Source organism: Cololabis saira, chromosome 7 (assembly GCF_033807715.1).
Source record: "Cololabis saira isolate AMF1-May2022 chromosome 7, fColSai1.1, whole genome shotgun sequence".
In the NCBI taxonomy this organism is placed as follows: domain Eukaryota; kingdom Metazoa; phylum Chordata; class Actinopteri; order Beloniformes; family Belonidae; genus Cololabis; species Cololabis saira.
This window is the reverse complement of record NC_084593.1, coordinates 21,637,955-21,658,969: the sequence shown is the minus strand read 5'-3', so window position 1 is coordinate 21,658,969 and position 21,015 is coordinate 21,637,955. Positions and strand designations below refer to the sequence as shown.

Here is a 21,015-nt window from a genome sequence, read left to right as displayed (position 1 = left end):
ACAGAGCAATTGGAACATCTCAGGGGTCTGCAACCCAAAATGTTGAAAGAGCCATATTGGACCAAAAACACAAAAAACGAATATGTCTGGAGCCGCAAAAAATTAAGTCTTTTATAAGCCTTAGAATGAAGACAACACATGCTGTATGTTTCTATATTAGTTAGAACTGGGGGAAGATGTTTTAAAATGTCCACATTAAATGTTGAGAAAAAACTCTAAATGTCCAGATTAATGTTGAAGTACAATCTTGAAAAAAAGTCGGAATGTCGAGAAAAAAGTTCATATTTCGAGAAAAAAGTCGAAATGTCAACATTAATGTTGAAGTACAATCTTGAGATAAAAGTCGAAATGTCAAGAAAAAAGTCGAAATCTTTAGGAAAAAAGTCAAAATTTCGAGAAAAAGTTGAAATGTCGAGATTAAAAAGGAAAGCAAAACGGAAGATATAAAGGAAAAAGAAAAAAAGGTAAATAAGAAAAAAATAAATAAAAAGGGAAAAAAAAAGAAAAAAAGAAAAAAAGGAAAAAGGAAGAAAAAAAGAGAAAAAAAGGAAAAAGAGAAGAAAAATAAAAAAGGAAAAAAAGAAGAAAAAATAAATAAAAAGAGGAAAAAAGGAAAAATGGAAAAAATAAGAAAAAAAAGGAAAAAAAGAAAAAAAAGAAGAAAAAAATGGTCAAACATTTTTGAAAAAGCTCCAGGAGCCACTAGGACGGCGCTAAAGAGCCGCATGCGGCTCTGGAGCCGCGGGTTGCTGACCCCTGATCTAGAGACTCCACCCCCCCAGCAGTTTACACCTGAAGACATCTCAGGAAGAAAGGAAAGGACATGTTCATTCCACTCACATATGATGGACGGCAGGATTATTATTATAATTTTTTTTATCTGGTCCTTAGCAGGTTTTAAAATGACGAAAAGAGAAGTTTAGATGAAGAAAACCACTGGTGAAAAAGATGCCTCACAAGTGGAAACAATACAGTTGACAATCATCCCCAGGAGTGCATTTCCCAGCGAGTTCATCCTAAGGTTAGGCTGTGTAGTGCTCAGAGAGATTGTAAAAAACTAACAAACAAAAAACAGGAATCTCCAGACCTCAGTTGTTGAATGTGAGAGTTGATGGCAGTACAGGGAGAAAAACTAAACAAATTTACAAATTATACAAGTCTATCTCTTAATGAAGAGCATGGTAGCAGAGTTCTGGTTTACAATGTCAAATCTTAACAAACAACAAGACATCTTGACATTATCGTTGGGACAAATGAGACCAAAGCAGACATGTTTGGCTATAAGTGCTGCATTCAAGCGCAGCGTAAAAGCAAAAACACCTTATATCAGCTTCATCCATGGAGGGATGGGGGGAGGGTTGTGAGTTACAGTGGCAGGACCTGAACACCTTGCAATCATTGAACTGGCTCGTTTGAATTCCTCATTACACCAAACTATCAAATGTGAAGTAATCCATCCAGCAGCTGATGCCATTGGTCAAAATGGGGATCCAAAGCCCACACGTAATTAGAACAAAGGTGTATCAGTGTCCCAGTCCAAATTCTGATCTCGACATGATTCAAGCACCCTGGTGGAATCTTAGGAGAGCTGAGCATTTACAATAGTTTAGAACTTCAGTGAAAGGAAGAAATATTGTAGAGAAGACTCGAACGAAATCCTGTCTCTGCAACATTGCTTAGTTTTAAACACTGATATGCTGCCAAGTGTTGTTGTTTGTCAGAGGTTACATTTCATTCTTTTTAAGTAGGACCCTTGTTTATCTCTTGACTGTATAAATATCTTCACAATGAAAGATGGTGATCTTTTTTTTTCTTCTTATGACTACAAAAGTAAAAGTAATGGGAAGACTGAAGGTCACCTGAACCAGCCCTAACTTTAAACTTTATCTAAAAGAAAATGTTGAAGCTTAATCTTTAGGGGACTCCCTCCTAAATCAACCTTGGATATGGATCCAGCAGAGCAAAGTCTCACAGCTGAAGACTCGAAATCCCCTTCTGAATTTGGGACTTTGATTAAATGAAATCTACAGTCTGAGAGCAACTACTCTTTTGGGAAAATATGGAGAATAAGTCTTCTCATATAACTTTTGTAACAGCCTAATAAAATGGAATTGCAATATTCTGATTGTTAGGTAATGATTTACTGGACTAAGAAATATGTCAGATAAGAATAACCCAAACCAGTCTATAGTGCAGTATTTTAATCTCAATAATGTTAAATCCTATGTAAAATAATCAAGTGCAGTGAAATGTATTTGATTAATTGTTTTTTTCACATCAGTTATTTTCTAAAACACAATCATCTAATGCACCTCAAACTAAGATGTAAGCAGGGAGTCACAAGCCTGGTGCTCACTTTAATGGATTTTTAGGACATAACTGAGAGGGATTCCTAATTTTCTATAAAATTAAATGAAATTGGTTCTTTATATATGACCAGTGATTTTCCTTGTACGTGGTTGATTATTGTTCAACTGGAAGATGTTTGATCTGATCTGATCTCCTACTCCCCCAGTGGAGGGCTCCTTTGGAAAGATAATGAACTCATCTTATCTTCATTTTTCCTCATTTGCAGTTTGCTTTGGTTAACAGCTTTTTCTAAATCAATCTCATCTAATGTTCAACTTTAACCTTAGCTGAATGTGGAAAGGAGGAAAATGTAATCCTAAGTGAAATACCTCAAAGTAAACATTATAAGAGCTAATCACACCCTACTGTTTTTGTCCGAGGAAATATCTGACTTACATTTAAAAAAAAAAAAGAGTAAGTAAGAGCACTTTTTAAAAATATTTCCTTGTCTTATTTTTCTGCCAACTCAAATAATGTGCATATAGCATAGAAATACATTTTGTAACTACAATACCTGAAGCCTCAGGATGTAGCATCACTGGTTGGCCCCAGTGGAAGGGCCAGTGGTGATTAAGAGTTAGGAAACAAGAGTCTTGTGCACAGCTCAGCTTAAGGCACCTCACTGAAAATCAATAACACTGCTCCCTTTGACTGTATCCAGTGTTACACTAACCGTGATACAATCTATAGGGTAATGAATACTTATGACCACAGAAATCCCCCCTTTGGAATCTGTACAACTCTCCCATACGATGGGCAGATTGTGGAAGGAGAGGATTGTGAGTGTATTACTTGAGACAAAATATTTCAGGATGATTTGTGTCTAAGGGCAGAGTTTCAGGATGCTGGCAGATCTGGTGCAGTGTGAGTGCATGCCCCCAAAAAGACCTCATCAGTCCTTGTCTAAGCATCCTTATAAACCTCAACGCCAAGAGACAATCCTCATGTAGCTCGGATCAGTCGATAGTATCCCTTCTGGGATCACGGCAACATAAAAACCTTTCCATGGCCAATGAGGTGGTGAACCTGGGAAGGGAGTGACATGAAGACACCAAAGTGACCATAGAGTGAAGATAAGGACAAAAAAAAGGAAAAGGTGCAAGAGAGGGCAGTGGACACATTTGGTTTTGAAGTATTCTTGGTCAGAGCCTAACCTTAAAAATCAGTAGATACCTTAGCAGACAGAAAGAGGCAACTACATCTTCCCCCTTAGGATAGGTCTTGTGTCAGTACTGGCCCAAATTAAGAGTGAATCCAGAGGAAACTGGGCCTTGACGAGGGCAGGAACTCCTATTGCCTCCCATTCATTGTGGAAGATTGCACCACACTCACCCACAATACTGCTGCCCATCTCTTGATTCACTTATCAAGCAGCTCTCTCGTGTGTGCATATCTCTACAGTATGTGCTTGCATGCCTATATGGGCATGTAGGGCTGCTCATATGTGTGCGTGACTGTCACTGTTAATGCTTATACCTTGGGAGAGGTGTCTGTACGAGGACAGATAGGGAGGGAATAGAATTAAAACGGATGAGGCCAATCCCTCCAGTGACTAGATCTCTCACTCACGCTTCATTTGTGCTTGAGAGCCAAGTACGTGAGCGCTGTCATGTTGTCCTTTGAGCAGCAGCTTGCACATGCATTCACAAAGACAGAGGAATTCTCACGGGCTAGTAGAGAAATAAAGCAAACAAGCTTGTTTTGTGCGCACGTGTGTGATTGCATCTTCGGCTTGATTAGGACAGGAGCACAGAATACAAAATGTCATCAGGTAATGGATTGTTTTCACCAGAGAGGATACTAACAAGCCTTATTTAAAAGAAAAGCCAAAGCAATATCTCTTATATATCTCACGGTGTGACTTGATCAGTCCATCAGAAGAAACAGTTTGACACCAGCCATGACATAAAACTGGATAGAGCAGCCGTACCCCGTCAACCAAGCGCTTCGCTGGAATATTCAAAGTGTTTACGGATGTAGCGAGAGCCTGATTACCCAGCGGGAACAATTGAGAGTCAATCAGAATATGTGAACAGCCATTCATGATAGAGTGGGAAAGCAAAAACACACCTGTAGCTGTAAATATTCATACAGATTAATGGCTTGTGACTTAATGGAAGTCACTCTAATAGTTTACACCGTCCCATTAGGGTACACGATGAAAACACAAACCATTTGTTGTCTCTCAAGAAATGTCAAATGCACATGGTAATAAAGGGCTCGTGTTACAGAGATGTTCAAATGCTGAGGTACTTGTTAGAGGTTTGTTAGAATATAATCAAAATATTCAAATGATTTTGTCACTGCATTTTCTTTTTTGCCTTTGTTGGCCTCGGAAAGCAATACTATTGATCAGGGTTGCATGTTTTCCATCAGCAGTTTATTTAAATAATGCTTTTTTTTAATCTCTATTTTCATCTGAAAGTATTACAGCTATGTGGTTGTGACTGCTATTGTGATTTAAAGTAAAAAAATGTTTGTAGGAAGTTGCTGAAGATGAAATGATATTGACTTTTCACCAGCGGCAGAGAGAGTTGTCTACTTCAGCTGTTTTGGTGGAAGCCAACCAAACAAAGCCAAGACAGGTAGCAGCAGTTGCACTGGCGAGCTGCTGTGAATGCTGCTATGACTCGTTCACTTTGGAAGAGGAAGCAGAGCGATAACTGGTGGGATCTCCTAGTGGGAGCTGGAGACCTTCAGCGAATGCCTTGACGTTTCAATCCTTTGGCTGCCACTTCTTACCGGCACAAACATGCATGCTGCGCAGCACGCATTCGGGAGTCTGTATCCCCAGATCTGTGTGCCTCCTGCTTGAGCTGAGCCTGTCGTTGTGTGCGGGCTGCACACAAAGGACGTATCGTGCTCAATGTATATCACAGAGAAATTTAAGGCACGAATACGAACGTATTACGCCTATTTTAGGCTTTTTTTTTTCTATTTTTGCCACATAAAAATACAAATCATACTCAGACATTAAGGCAAAACACTGCAGGCAATATCTTCCAACTCCAAGATTAGGTGTTTATTTTTCAAGTCAGAATATGCAAATTTGGGGTCTATGGCTACAAGGGAGGAATCAATTATTACAAGCCTGTTTGTCCCCTCACCACACAAGCACGAGACTTCATATTTGCATGCTTGTGCTTAATCTGACTGCATACTCAAGAGTAAATAATGGCCTGATAATGAGTCAGCACATTGTTGTTAATTAACCTTGTATAAAGCTTCTCTGGGGCTCAAGCCACCATTTTGCTATTATTGTTGTCCCTCCTAAATCCTGCTGCCCCTTCACCGTGACAGGTTGAGCTGTTTCTGATTGTGATGGAGGTTTATTCCCATTTTCACCAAGTGCATGCCCAAGTTTGTGTACCCTGAGAATATTTCATTCATGAATTGTTATTATATCAGTAAAACTGAAACAGACCCATGATGTCCAGCATTGCTTTTAGTGAGTAGCACTAAGTGAGCCCTTCATCAAGTGTCCCACACTCGCAACTTAGTTTGACTAAGTGATAACACGTTAGTCATAGTGCTGCCGTCGCATTGGTGGACAAACACAGCAGCTGTGAGGGAATTTGACTTGAGAGGGGACATGTTCTGTGCTTAAAAGCATATATTAGTGTGTCTGCAATGACAATCAACTTCAAAACTGTTACATATGTCATTCAGTGAGAGGCTCAGATGCTTAGTTCACTGTGACATCACAGAACCAAACCAGAGTACAGTAGATGTAGCCCACATCTTTACCTCCACCACGGGGACTCAAAGTCTGTTTACAAAAAAAGTGTGTGTGGGTGAATTATAAGACTGAAAACTGTTTCTTTTCAATAAAGCAATGACAAAGTGATCCAAACCATGCTTATCCATGACTTTACCTGCAATAACTGCAGCAACAAGTTTTTTTTTTTCTTAGCATATGAGATAAATGAACAAGATAAATGAACAAGACAGGGTATATAGTACGCTCGCATTTCAGTGGGACCTAAAGCTTTTGCCTTGCATCTGATTATATATCGGTATTTTCAAATACTCCCATCCAGCACTGTTGTGTTTCTTTCTTCTTGCACAGCGTAGCATGCTCATCACCTTGTTTGACATTTTGTCGTAAATTGATTAATTGTGGGTTTATAGAAATTGTAACCCCAAAGGGTCTAACAGTTGGCACAATGTGATTGTGCCAACTCTATAAGGACTCTATAATGCATTTGATATACCTTATATATGTCATACATATCATAGTTTTATAGCGTTATGATTGTTTTGAAAACCAGGAAAGACAGTGTCCTGAAGTATTGGAGGGCAGGGTTATTAATTTCGACTATTAAACTTTTTATGTCTTCAATTTCCAAGCAGATGTTGACAGTGATTCATCAGGAGCATAAAGGGTGATTTAGGGACACATGGTCCCTTGACTGGCTGTTAGTGATGAGGCATGAAGTACGACTGCCTGAAGTGATGAGGCTCACATTTTAGCAAGTGCATTCACGCTGATGACTGTTGTAACACTTGTGTCCTCTTGCGCTCTGCCGTCCCTGCAGTTTGCTCTCAGTTCTCCCGCGGGGTGTATGCCATCTTCGGATTCTACGACAAGAAGTCCATGAACACCTTGACCTCGTTCTGCGGCGCCCTGCACACCTCCTTCGTCACGCCCAGTTACCCCACCGATAATGAGGTGCAGTTTGTCATCCAGATGCGGCCCGCCCTCCGGGGTGCAGTCCTCAGCGTGCTCTCCCACTACAAATGGCAGAAGTTTGTCTACCTCTACGACACCGACCGAGGTAAGTGAAACTGCAACCCTTGGGTGAGGACTTACAGCGCCATGAGCCGTGCAACAGTGACTCAACAAAGGAGATGAACAGCAAGCTTTCCAAAAGATATATTTACCCTCTAATAATCATGTAAATGCTCCAACTGTTAACACTGAACTCTTTGATACAATTGTTAGTTGTTATGTAAATGCAAAATATATTTACCAGCAGCGCATCGCACTTGTAATAACACATCACACTTAAAGTAGTGACATGTTTTGAGCAATAACCTTCAAACGTTGACTGGTTGGTGTCGGTTAATCTTCTGTTTAATCATGTTGTTGATATTGGCTCGTCTTTCATCTGAAATGAGCGATGTCACAGCTGCTGCTGAGGGGTTTTCTGCAGAAATCAGACTCTGTGTCTGCCCGTGGGGGCTGGTTATTGTGCTGCATCAATGGGGGTTCTGTGTACGTCCCATCTTGCACTGCATTGTTAATACTGCTTATGTGACTACCTGTCAAAAATGTCTGCGTTCATTCCTTAGATTTCTAATGTAAAAGAGAAAATGAGCTCATTATTATCTCTTGGCAGGATAATGATCCTCTCCCATTTTGCTCAAACAGCACCTTGGAAAGACAAAAAGGAAATGTTCAGTAAATGATAGACAAAATCCAATTGTAACTTCCTTTTTGTGAGTGTATCAGAAATACTGTTGCATTGTACGTTATAGTTTGTATTTTCGTCATTTATTTGTTCATTATAGAAAGGTCCTGACCTGCAGATATGCTTGAAGCCACCTGTCTCTGCGGTCTGGCATCAACCTCCCCTCCTCTCTCTGCATGTTGCTTTGAGGCAGAATATGTAGAGTGCTGTAACACAGAGTCCTCTGTCTGTGGGTCTCCAGGCTTGTAGGGTCCAGAGCTGAGTGCCTTAATCCTCCACACAGCCTGCAGATAATATGTGGTTAATTAGGGTCATTCTGACTAGGACACTCGTTGGATCTTCCCCGCGGACGCTAGCAACCCACATGTCCTTCAGCACAACCAATACAGCTCAGCCCCCATCCTCTTGCGTTTCTAACTTCTGTCTAGCAAGAGAGACTGTCTGGGGCAGTTGGCTCCGTTGTGACGGAGGAGGAAATAGCATGAAATACAAAAATGGAAGGGGCGGGGAGGTAGCGATGAGCCATCAGCATCTTTCTTAAAGACGTGAAATGGCAACAAAGGGCAAGAAAGGGATGGCAAAACAAGGAGGAAACAACAAAGCACCAGTTCACTCCAGCAATTAAGGCAACAGCAGGCACTTGTTATTTACAGCCTGTTACCTGTGTACAGACAATTCCCAGCGTGGAACACATCAGCGTGCTGAGCCCCATACCAAACCACTTTTACCTCTCCTCACTGCCAGTGGTGTAAGGCGATCCCTTATTAGTGGGAGGACATTGGCCCCAGGAGGTGATTAAAGTCGTTTATTGATGCACTCCATCCAGCACTTTGGGGGGCTTTGACACTTGGCTCATCAAGCAGACAGATGTGTCAGAGAGTCTCTACCTCTGCTTATCAGGTAGTGCTGCTCCCCTGGCGATGTGGACACTGCTGGCTAAACCAAGAGGAATGACAGGAAAAAATGATTTTCCACTCTGTACATTTCCCCTTTTACCCTCGAGCTCTAAAGTGAAATCATTGACAGACACCCCAATATGTTATTATTTTGAGTTATTTTATATATTTTTGGGTCATTTTTTTCAATGGATTTAAACTGATGATTAAAGACCATATCACAGTTCATTCAATTGAATCACTTTACAAGTTGACTCAGACATGATAAACAAAACAAGGGATTGTTAAAGTATTAATTAAATTCAGAGATTATGTATATATTCAAAAGCCCAGATTGTGTGCATTAACTTATTTATAATTTAATTTCAGGGGTTATTTGAATATGCTTATGTGGTTTAATGTTCAAAAGAGCATCATTTGACCGCACGCTGTGTAGTACTGTGGGAACATTCATGAAACGGTCTGGTTTCAAATTTCATTAAATTAACTTTTAATTTGAGCAGTATTTTCTATTTACCCTATAAAAACAATTTATTTATACATTTTCTTTTTATAGGAAAGTTATTTCAACTTCATTCCTAGTTTATGCTCATGTAGTGACTAGCAGCCGACTAAAGGGGGTGGGAGTTATTTTTAGCTATTTGAAAAGGATGGGTCAGTGATTTTGTTGTGACAGTTTTACTGAATATTGAATTTGTTATTATGTGTACGTGTTTCTAATTTTTTATTTACTGGATCACAGTTTAGCCATGCTCCGTTTAATTGGCAGAGATGATACGATTAGATCTTTTGTTTGTTTGTTTCGTCTTTTTCTTTTTTTTTTTTCAGGTCAGCAAACATTTTTTGTGTGTCTTTTCATTGAAAAGAAACTCTTCATCTTCCCATCAGCAAGAGGGGTACATTTAAACATGTGCTAAACAGTCCCTACTGCACGTGACGGTTGCATGTCTAATATTTGCTGTAGATAAGCACCGAATCATCAGCCAAATGAACCCACATTACGATGACCCTCGCAAAACGCAAATCACCTGTTGCAATGTATTATTTTCTTGAGTGCCTTTCTGCTTTTTAATTTGTGTTTGATAAAGGGCATTGATCATCTACAACACTGGAAGCAACTGTGTGATTATTCGCCAAACTATCCTATTAGAGAGGAAAGTCACAGCGCTATAGAGAGGAGAGAAAAAAAAACAGCTGAGTTCCAGCAGGAGGTTTTATTCAGTCAATAGAAAAGATTAATTACAGCTACACTATTCATTTAGCTCTGTTATTGGACTGGCAAAAAAAAAAAAAAAATGCTTTTAGTCTTTAGTGCAGTGCTTTCAGTCAGAGAGTGATGGTCTATATGCTTCGGGCTCAAATATATTGAATGAAAATGGAGGGAAATTTGTACCCTTAATGCCAATATCAGACAGGTCTTTGAAAGGAGACATTATGATGAAGGAACTTCAATGGACGCAAACAGAGACAGTGTTATAGCGGCGTAATGACTGGCTACTCTCTAGCTATCTGGGGTAATATATTGGCAGGCTACCTTATCTGTGTGTGTTTGAATATGTGTTGGCAGGGGGAGATGAAAGATCCATACAGCTATCACCCCTCTTTGCTTTGACACCCCCCCCCCCAGCATATGACATATGACTAGCCAGAAAAACTCCTCCACCAAACCTCTGTTCCCCCTGCTCTGGCCCCTGCTACAGGGAATGTGATCTTTTTACCACTCTCTGGTTCCGTTTCTATCGTCACACAAATGTCCCCTTTAAAACTGGAGTGGTTCAGGGTGATAAGGTGAAGGTAGATGGATCCTGCCCTTTCTGTTGTGGCGGTCAGGTATGGGCAGATAATTGCCAGGTCTCCGCAGCAGAGACAGATGATTACAGGCTTTATTGTCTCTCCCAGGCACAATCAACCCCTGATTCAGCAATCTCACCTCTTCTTGATTTATGAGTCACTTGCCCTCTTTCTCTCTTTTTGTCCCCCCCAATTTTTTTATTTTTTTTTACCTTTTGCTTTTAGCATTCTGGCGTTGCCATGTCTTGATCTTCCAGATCCAGACATCTTGATGTCCAGATCTTCCTTTCCTCAAAAGTGCTCAGTCACAAAACTGTGTAATTTATTTGAATATTTGACATAATGAAAAACACAATCAAAGTGTTTGGGATCAGTAGTGGTTTGCACATCCTCACAACAATAAGGTAGGGCTGGGCGATATGGACCAAAAGTCATATCTCGATATTTTCTAGCTGAATGGCGATACTCGATATATATCTCGATATTGTTTCTGTGCCTTAATTGGGGTTTCCCCCAAAGCATTATAGCATAGCATCTCTGTTAGCTTCATTTTTTTCTGAGGCAAACTCTTAAAAAAACAGTCAGTTTTAATACAAAGCCTCGTGCCAAATGTCACACAGGTACCTTTATTAACAGAGGTCTGCACAATATCAAAATGTATAAAACAAATGAAATAAAAATAAACTGCCTGCATATATAGAATAAAAATGCTTCTTGAATAAAATAAAACAAATATCCCTTTCCTGCATAACAATTAAATTAAAATACACTGTGCAATTAATACAATGTAGACAGTAACAGGCAGACTTTTCCACTGAGGTTGACAGTTGTGCAAATAACAAAACATTTGTGCAAATCTCAAATAAAACATTCAAGTCAATTTGTCACAAAATAAGCTATATCAAAATCATAAAAAAAAGAATGTAAAAAAAAAAAAATATATAATTTTTTTTTTTTTTTGAAAATCGATATAAACGATATTGCCTCGTACCATATCGTGTTTGAAAATATATTGATATATATTAAAATCTCGATATATCGCCCAGCCCTACAATAAGGTAACTGCTTTTAACATCAACTCAGGTCTTTGTGAGGATGTTTGGATGCTGTGCTTGCGCTCCAGCTTTCTCCCACCATTTAAATACATGCGTGGGAGATTTGTAGGTGATTCTGAATCGACTGTGGGAGTGTGGATGGTTGTGTGTCAGTGTGTTTGGCCTTGTGAAGGACTTGCTAGAGTCAGTCCGGGAAGTAAATTCTCTGCACTAAGCTTGTCAACGTTGCCTAGGTTCTGCAAAGTGTTTTACATGCTGTTTATCCATCACCTGTAAACACAAACACTCATACTTTCGCTAACAGAGGGCAAGTGCTCATCAGAGGTTCATGTGGGAATTGAATGTCTTGCCTTGTATGCTCAGGTGGCAGCTGTTTAACCCAGTAGCCTTTCCTCGGCGCATGATCGTGTATTGATCTGTTGTGTCCATGCATTAAGAGCACAGCAGCTGACATGTGGTTAGTGTTTGTGTGAAATAGAAAGAAATGTGCTGAATAAATGAGCTAAAAAGGGCTGTAAAAGAAACAAAAAAATCCAAAATGACATGTTAATTCATTTCTAAATAGACTACATCTTTCTTTTTTTATTCCTTTTATTCCTTTCTGTAAAAGTGGGCAGTCGTTCCTATTGTTTTGGAAACTCACCTCACATGTCTTGTTACCCTGTAACAAAATTACTTTGTATAATTTAGCTTAAATTCATGAAAGCATAAGCCTTAAAAAATGCAAATAGAAACTAGTAATTTGAGTGAGATATTCCACCTTAGGAGCTGTCTGAAACTGTTTGTCGGCAACGTGTGTCTCAGTAGTTCTGTGATTTCATTAATGTACTGCGTGAAGAGAAGGCCCTCTTCCTAGACATCTGCCTCTTTTTTTTTTTTCTGGCGGTTCATGACGGTCTGCTGGAGCCTAGAAACAGTGACTTGTGACGTGTTGGTTTGTGTTCAACATTTAAAACAGTTTCTTATGAAGACTGAATAACAACACTAACTATTCATAGGAGTTTCATATAATCCCATATTAACCTGAAATATCTGGTTAATAATGTACCAAAATTGTCTCATATTTCAAAATATGTTTGCTGTTGAAAAAAAACTGTACATTTTATGGCAAAGAAAACTTAAAATCCCAGAATGAAGATACCATTAGAAGTTTTCAGCTCGGCCATGCTTCTTCACAGCTAAATTATATCAACGATAATATTCCCAGAAGGCTTAGCTAACAGGTTTTTGAAACAAACACAACAATTTTATTTCTTGGGATCATATGTGAGACGTATGTGGACTCTTAAATAGCTCATGGTATTTCCCTTGGTGGACAAAATTAGCTGATTAATATCTGATTCTTGCCAGGCAGCCCATGAAAGAAGCTGATGATTGGTGCATGTACCCTCTCAGGCAGGCTCAATATTTAATTTTTTTACAAATACCTCTACAATTTTGTTTATCATGATGTTTTGACAGAAAGAATTGGAGCTCGTCTGGAAGCATCCACAGCCACACTGAGGCCCTGATGACATTTTAAGAACAATGCCGGCTCTCCTGTCATCTGTTTACATCATTTCGTAGACCGATCAATATTTTGAATGTGATCCAGTTTGAGGGAAAGCGCTCCAACACATAGCTGCTACGCAGAAAAACCATTTATTTTCTTTTTTCATTTAACTGCTGACACTTGAAAATGATATTGAAATATTTTTCTCATGTCCCAACCTCTTTATTGCTCCAGAAAGTCAAATGTTCTTAGAACAAAAATCTGCCATGCGGGAGCTGCATTCAGTCTTAAAAGATCCCCAGGGTTTGATTTCCTTTATCAATAATTCCTGTGACCTCAACAGCAGTCGATTCAGCAAACATATCTGAAACAGTAATGCACATATTGATCTTTAGAGGTTATAGTAGTATTTGTGCCCACAGAAGTTATAGATTGTTATAAAACGCATAAATCTACTTCTATTACATGTATATGGGCTCAGGATTATATGTAGGAATCTCAGCAGACGTTATTTAGGCACCAGGTTGTTACTTTCCTTAATAAACTGTTAGAAAATGAAAAAATGTTTCTACAAAAGTCTTACAAAATTGTATTCAATATTGCAATAACTTTTAAACCCAAGCTGTCATCACAAGAAATGTGTTTTTTATTGGGGCAGCCATCTCCAAGACAACAGATTGAGCCTAAATCCAATTCCAACAACCCAATCTGGGATCCTCAGAATGGAGGCCATGATTGCTGCCACTCATTTCTGAACAATAAATGAACAGGAATAATTATTAGAAATTAAAAAAAGCCTTTTTTTTGTTTAGTATTTTTCAGTACCTTCTTTCTTTCTCTTTTGTTCTTTTTTTTAAATCAACTCCAAATCATCAAATGATCAAGTAACCAGTAAGTCAGACGAGCACAAGAATGAAAACCCAGTTTTCACAGTAACAACCAAGTAGGACAGACGAGACGACTCCCGGGTGACGTGCCAACAGGAGTAGGCCGCGTGTGAACGGGAGGATGATTGCAGCTGCTGTAGTTAGCTTGATCTCGTCGGGCTGCTGCCAAGCCGCAGTACAGTGCAGAGGAAGATAGAGAGACAGATATGGCGTGCAGTTGGGGAGGTGGGTAACCAAAGCAAACTTTGCTCCCTATCCTTCAGCAGTCCCTCTAATTGGCTATCCTGAGACAGCTGCCTTTGTTCCCCTAAAAGAGTCAAACAACAAATGCCTCCTGCTGCTCTCCTAGATGCCTTTGATGGCAAAGCAAATGAAGTCTGTCCTTTAATTAGATTGTTGTGGCTTGGCATTGCTTTTACTGTTCTGCACACATAGTAGATCGAGCCATTTGATACATTACCAAACGCGTCAAGGACTGTCCCAACTAAAGTAATTGAACACAGAGAGGACATGAAACACTTGTTTTTTCATCACGCATAGCCATGAGTTGTGTTTTTTTTTTTAATTCTGTAGTTTGTACTTTATCTTATTAACGGCCTAGTTGGCAGATGCCTGGAAAACAAAGAAACAACATTTTGTATGTACGACTACAAAACTTCAGAGGCTTCTTTTAAAAATCCTTTTCATTTGTTATACATGCAGTTTTATGCCATTCTGACACATTTCACACGAATAATGTCTAGTCAAGTGCAATATTATCTCCCGCAATGCTTGATTTATACGCCAGCTCCTTACGATAACCTTCTCTGCATCATGCTCTGCAGTTTCTTCAGCATCGTGGTCCCATCTCAGCCACAATAATGGCACATCAGCTGCATCCAGACGCAACTTTATATCCTCTCGCACACAGACACACACGCACACACATTTGCCTTTTGTGCTTTGGAGGCCCTCTCCTTCACGGTGGCTTCATAACAACTAAATTATGCATGCATCAGGAGAATAAATCAGCTTGGACACGCTGACAAGAAAGGGCACATCAAAGAACCCATAAAATGCACAAGAAAAATAATATTAAAGAAATATGGATGAAGCTATGCATCACTGGTATTCTCTTTTTTTAATTTTACACACATAAACTAGTAATACTACCAAAGTGACATCCCAATATATACCGAGTCAAACTTGCGGTGGCAACCTCTGCAATTTGGTAACCTCTCTAGAAAGACTAAACATCAAGCACCTGCACTTAGAAAAAGAAGGTAAAAAAGTGATCCGAGAGCTATCATCTGTCACAATAAGCACTCAGTAAACCCCTCTGCTCTGGCTGCGTCCTCTTAAGTGAACCTGGAATAAAGCCATTTTACCATCTGCCCACTGTTAGCTTCAGCAGCCATGAAATTACAGCTGGGAGCTTCATTTTTTCATTATAACAGAATGTCTTGGCCTTTTTCTCAAGCAGGTAAATTGCTTTGATGTTACTGCATGACACAGGAACAATTTGTTTGTTTGAAAAAAACAAATAAAGTACATGTGTCATCCCAGTGAGCAAATGCAGCAGCTGAAAAAAAAGATTTTTTTTTTTTCCGTAAAAGGTTCAGGGTTCTTTTTTTTCTGTATTTAAGCTGATTAGACAAACCTACCAGATATTTTTGTGCTGCTTTACTTTCACATATACAGCTCTGCCCTTGTGTTACAAATGCTATTTAAAAAAAAATACAAAATCCCATGAAATTTTTCTGTTTAATCTGAAAAAATTTTTACATCTTTTTAACAGAAGATATTTTTGAATTTAATGGAAACAACACCTCTCAAAATAGTGTCAAAAAGTTGAGAAAGGATGATGTTTACCACTGAGTTGCATCCTCTTTTCTTGTTGATGGCAGGCTGGGAGCTGGGGACACCAGTTGCAGTTGGATATTTGGAGGAACAATGTTGTTGCATCCGTACGAGATAGGATTGGAGCTTCTCAGCATTCCTGGGTCGTCTTTGTCGCATTGATCATCACATGATGTTCAAATGTTTTTATCTGTGAAAAAACAAAGCCATCACTGCAGGGAGGCCAGTTCAGTCCCCTGTCTGTTCGACTGTAAAGCCATGGTGCACACACACACTTACACACACATTCAGAGATGCAGGCTTCTGAACTGAGTGCTACCCCCTGCAGGCCTCCATAGTTTCCTAAAAGAATTTCAGATTTCGATTCATCTCACCACAGGATGGTTCTCCCTTTGCCTAAGCACATTTTAAACATTCTTTGGCACAGAAAAGGCAGCGACGTTTTTGGATAATGTTCACATATGGCTTCACCTTTAACCTGTATTTGTGGATGGCATGTGCAGCTGAGCTCTTACGCAGCGATTTCTGTTACAGAATCTCTGAACTTGAAAGATTCTCTGAATCTTATGATTATATTATACACTGTACATGACGGGGTATTCAAGATCCTCACAGTTAGTTTTATGTCAAGGAACATTATTCTGATGAACAATTTTATCATGAACATTATTGTTTTACTTCTGACAGATTTTGCCTCTCTAAGATGCTCTTTTTATATGAATCATGTTACTGACCTGTTACCATTTAACTTAAATAGCCCCTCCAGGTGTTTCTTTTCATAACACTTAATGTCACGGTCTTTCTTTGCCCACATGTCCCTAACTTTTTTGAGATGTTGCCATCAGTGTCTCACCTTCAAACGTTGATGCTTTCTATGGCCTTATGAGATTTGCAAGTCATTGTATTCTGTTTTTTTTAACAGTTTTACACAATATCCCAACTGTTTTAATTGAATGTATGATCTCACGTGTGCATTATGTGTACTAATATGCAACTGTAGTGTAAGAGGGAATGGAAAATGGGGTAACTCTGAAAGGTCTGTGGGTGGATTTTCCAAAAGTTCCCCTCTCCTCCCTCATGCATGCGTTTCTAAAGATACAGACGGCGTGCTGCTTCTGTTTGATTTGACATGCACTGTCTTGTTGATTAGGACAACTCTTGGCAGCCAAACTGTTTTGGTTGTAGGCCTACTGTAAATACCACATCAAAGCTATGGCTTTTGGGCTACTTTGGCATTCGCTTCACGGTGAATCCTATGTTTCTGCCATTGCTGTAAAGGTCTAGAGCACTCTTCTCCTCTGGGTAAGGAGACGTGGAAACTTTTCCTCCATTTTTATGAGCTGAAGCCATGTTTTTTTGAGTCAGTTTTTTTCCCTTCATTTTCCTCCCCCACAGTTAATTACCGCTGACATGTATCCATCTTATCATGTCAGTTGAGCTTACAAATCCCTTCTTCAGAATAACGTCAGACATTCACTTGACTGATTCTGTTTGATATTACTGTATAAAGTTTCGTTTGTCAGTGAAGTCAAAAACATAAGTCATACAAAGCCAGGAAACCAAAGTGTATTTACCCAAGTTGCTGGTCTATGTCTGATGATACTTTGACAAGATATAAAGCATTCCTCATAAGCTCAAGATTTTGATCTTCACTGCACACATGCTGGAGGGTCTTCAGATCCCTGAGAGCACACTTAGCCATGAAGCCCAATCTCAGCAAGCTAAAAATACTGTTTTTATCATGTGTTCTTCAAAATAACAGTGAAGACAAGCCATCTCGCACTAAAACGGAGGGTGATATTTTGGTATGTTGAGAATGTCTAGTTAATCTTAGTTGTATCCTGTTGGTAAAAGCAACTCTCATCTGTTCTTTGTTTAACAGTTAGTTACAGGGTTGCTCTGAACAGAAAAGGCACACAGTCATCCTTGAATCTAAGGACATTATAACAAAAATAGCAATCACAACTTGATACATACTAGGAATGGGGGATATTTTACCGTTCACGATTTACCGTCAAAAAAATTCCCCACGGTAAGAATTTGTCATCTCGCGGTCAAAATGATAAATTCCCGTTGATGCCGTTTTTGTGTAAAGCTGATTTATGGTTCTACGTTAAATCCACGCACAACATACGTGAAGGAAGGAAGGAAGGAAGGAAGGAAGGAAGGAAGGAAGGAAGGAAGGAAGGAAGGAAGGAAGGAAGGAAGGAAGGAAGGAAGGAAGGAAGGAAGGAAGGAAGGAAGGAAGGAAGGAAGGAAGGAAGATATGAGCCTGAAAGAAAGATAGATAGATAGATAGATAGATAGATAGATAGATAGATAGATAGATAGATAGATAGATAGATAGATAGATAGATAGATAGATAGATAGATAGATAGATAGATAGATAGATAGATAGATAGATAGATAGATAGATAGATAGATAGATAGATAGATAGATAGATAGATAGATAGATAGATAAAACCGATAGAACAGTGTTTCGGGGGCTCCAAAGACTGAATGTGGTGATAGATTTATATTTAAAAAGGTGGAGTTGAATTGGTATTTTTTCTATCGTCATTTTTATCGTTATCGGGATAAATGCCAGAAATTATGGTGATAAATGTTTTAGTCTATACCGCCCATCCCTAATACATACACCATGTTAAAGCAGCACTTTTCCACCTTAATATAATATTTCCAGAGTCATTGTGATGGTACATCAACTTCCAACAGGTTTAATGACACCTCTGTCATGGTCTGAGGGGTCTGTATCGCCTTCACTGGCACTCTGTAACTTTGAGGTGCATGGTAGGAACCCTTCCACACTACTGGTAAAGCACTACCGCTTTTGTCCAAAGGAGCCGCCAAACTCAACAAAAGCTGAAAGTTACATTGTGTTGCTTTAACTATAAAACTACTGTGTGAATTTCACTATGTTGATCTTGTGTCATAAACAACATGGGACATATCATACAAATGCATTATTTATTTTTCAAAACTGGAAACTGTGAGAACCTTAACACATCCCATGATTCAACAGCTTGTATAATCACCTTTAGCAGTCATGTAGACATTTTGCTTTTTGTTTTTTTGTTTTTTCCTGTAAGACAGTAACGGTCAGCAAATACCAAGACATCTGCTTTTTTAGTAATCCTCACACTGATTTATAATTTAAAAGTAGCTGGCTGCTTTTCTACCTTTTTAATCTGGATGGAAGCACTAAGGGTGAACCTAATTTTTCACACACTGCTGTCACACACTTTGGCCTAGTTTTCAGTTTTGGGGAACTCAATGCTGTGTGGTGTTGTTTATCTGAGATACTATACCAAACTCTCACATAAATCTGCAAAATACATCTGTAAAAGCCACCACAGAAGTCTCTGCTCGGCTCCACAATAGCAGAAGTAAACGGTTTACTCATGGCACATAAAGAGCCCATATATCCCTGATGGATTTTGTTTTGTAAGAGACATTTAAAAAAGATTTTCAATAGTATGGCATCTGTGAAGTTGACTCTCAATTTCATTCTACTGATGTTCACGCAGTGTTCTTGCCAACCCCGCGATTACAAATCAGACATGTTATCTCTGCTGTTTCAGCTCAGTTTTCTCATTCCGTGTGAGACCCTGGGCAGAGCTCAGCAGTGTGATTCAGGTCACCAGAGACCCTTATTTACCACAGAATTGGCAGATTAAAATGAAGAGCAGACACATTCACTGTTCAGTCAAAGGCTGGCGCCTCTATTTCATGTTTGATTTTTAAGCTTCATAAATACACTCACACTGTTTTTTTTTTTTGTTTTTTTTTCGTTTTCCCATCCACCTCCCTCTTTACAGTACGTTCAGTGGTTGCTGCTCCCTTTATTTATTTTGAATAGCATCGTAGTTAGTACTATCTTATTTACTTACATTGCCTTATTTGATTAGATTAGTAGGTTTGGCTTCAGGATTATTGTAATAACAGTGATAAGAGTGTACTATGAGCAAATGGTACAGCTGTGTCTCTCAAGCTGACATTTAGTTTTAGCTGACGCTGAGGTGCAGGCTTAGAGGAATTTGCCATATTTCTCTGAATTGCCTAGTTAGAGCAGATTGCCTGTAAGATATGAGGGAGGGGTGTGAGAGGGAAAGAAAGCGAGACGGAAGCCTGTGACACTCTGCACCGAACCCTAATGAGAGGCAGGGAACCAAAGGAGCTGGGCAATGAGATTAGATGCAACTCAATTCAATTACTGCTGAGCCGCCACGGGTGACGCTTCAAAACTCATCCTGTTAAGATCTGGTTCAGCGACGAAGAAGAAGACTGCAGCTCTCACTCAGCCGCCGTTCGCTACACTACCACAACATCTCATTCCCCACAGCTATGATTTATAAGTACACAGGGCGTCTTTAGGCTCCATCTGGATGCAAGAATAATTGTGTTTTCACCCATCGCAGATGTTTATACGCCGCTCCACAAACTATACAGTTGTTTAGAGAGAGTATTTGAAGAGCAACTTAACACAGCATTCAAGCGTGAAAACATCCCCTTCACTTTTTCAGAAATTGAGTCCAGGCCTGGACATGCAACACAATCCCTCCGTTACGCCAGTGGCACTGACATTCCTCTTTCTGCTCCCTTCCTTCATATTAGCGCTGATCCCTACATTCATTTAAATGGCAGCCTGTACGACTGGGGCTAAAATCACGCTACTGTAAAGATAAATACTGTGAATGACCATTCAGAGAGTAACTACAAACCCTTTCCTGTCTCTCAAACATCTTTGAATAACCCGTCACCACTCCATGCACATTTAGCTGCACATGTACCTCAACCATGTTTCCACCTCAGTTAATCCAAACACATGTTTTCCTTGTCATTGCAAAGTCAGGCGTCATAGATAACCTTTATTTTGGAATGGATCCTGTGAATGTCAGCTAGCGGGAAAGCTGATGCATTATGTCAGACAAAAAAAAAGATAGATAAAGATAGATAGAATTTTTTTTTAAACGGTTGTGGTCACCTTGACATTTTCATGTTCTTCGCTTGTTGTAAAAGGACAGTGTCACTGATTTTTCTCAAAAATGTTTCACCTCAAGACAACAATAACAAGAGTAGTCACCCAAAATACCGATGAGAGTTAGAAAATATAGCATCCGTGCATTGGTGCGATACATTCCCGACTATTTGTTGACCTGAGGTGGCAGCAGTTGCGAGAGTTGAATGATAAATAAACAATGAATAATGAATCATCATAAATAATGATGATATGACAGTTGAAGCATGGTTGAGTGAAAAGCTGAGTAAGTGGGCCTGTGATTTCTTTAAA

At 39.4% G+C, this 21,015-nt stretch overlaps 1 protein-coding gene across 6 annotated transcripts in view; it reads left to right on the top strand.

Annotated features, from left to right (window-relative positions):
* The window catches only part of gria3b (glutamate receptor, ionotropic, AMPA 3b), a 104,018-nt gene that overhangs the window by 25,749 nt on the left and 57,254 nt on the right, over window positions 1-21,015 (top strand). For all 6 annotated transcript variants that reach the window (XR_009782887.1, XM_061725048.1, XM_061725047.1 and 3 more), the window contains exon 3: window positions 6,888-7,127. Coding sequence is in view for 5 of the 6 variants with exons in the window: in XM_061725048.1 (XP_061581032.1) it covers window positions 6,888-7,127 (240 nt within the window). In the remaining variant the exon portion in view is untranslated. The remainder of the gene's footprint in view (window positions 1-6,887; window positions 7,128-21,015) is intronic.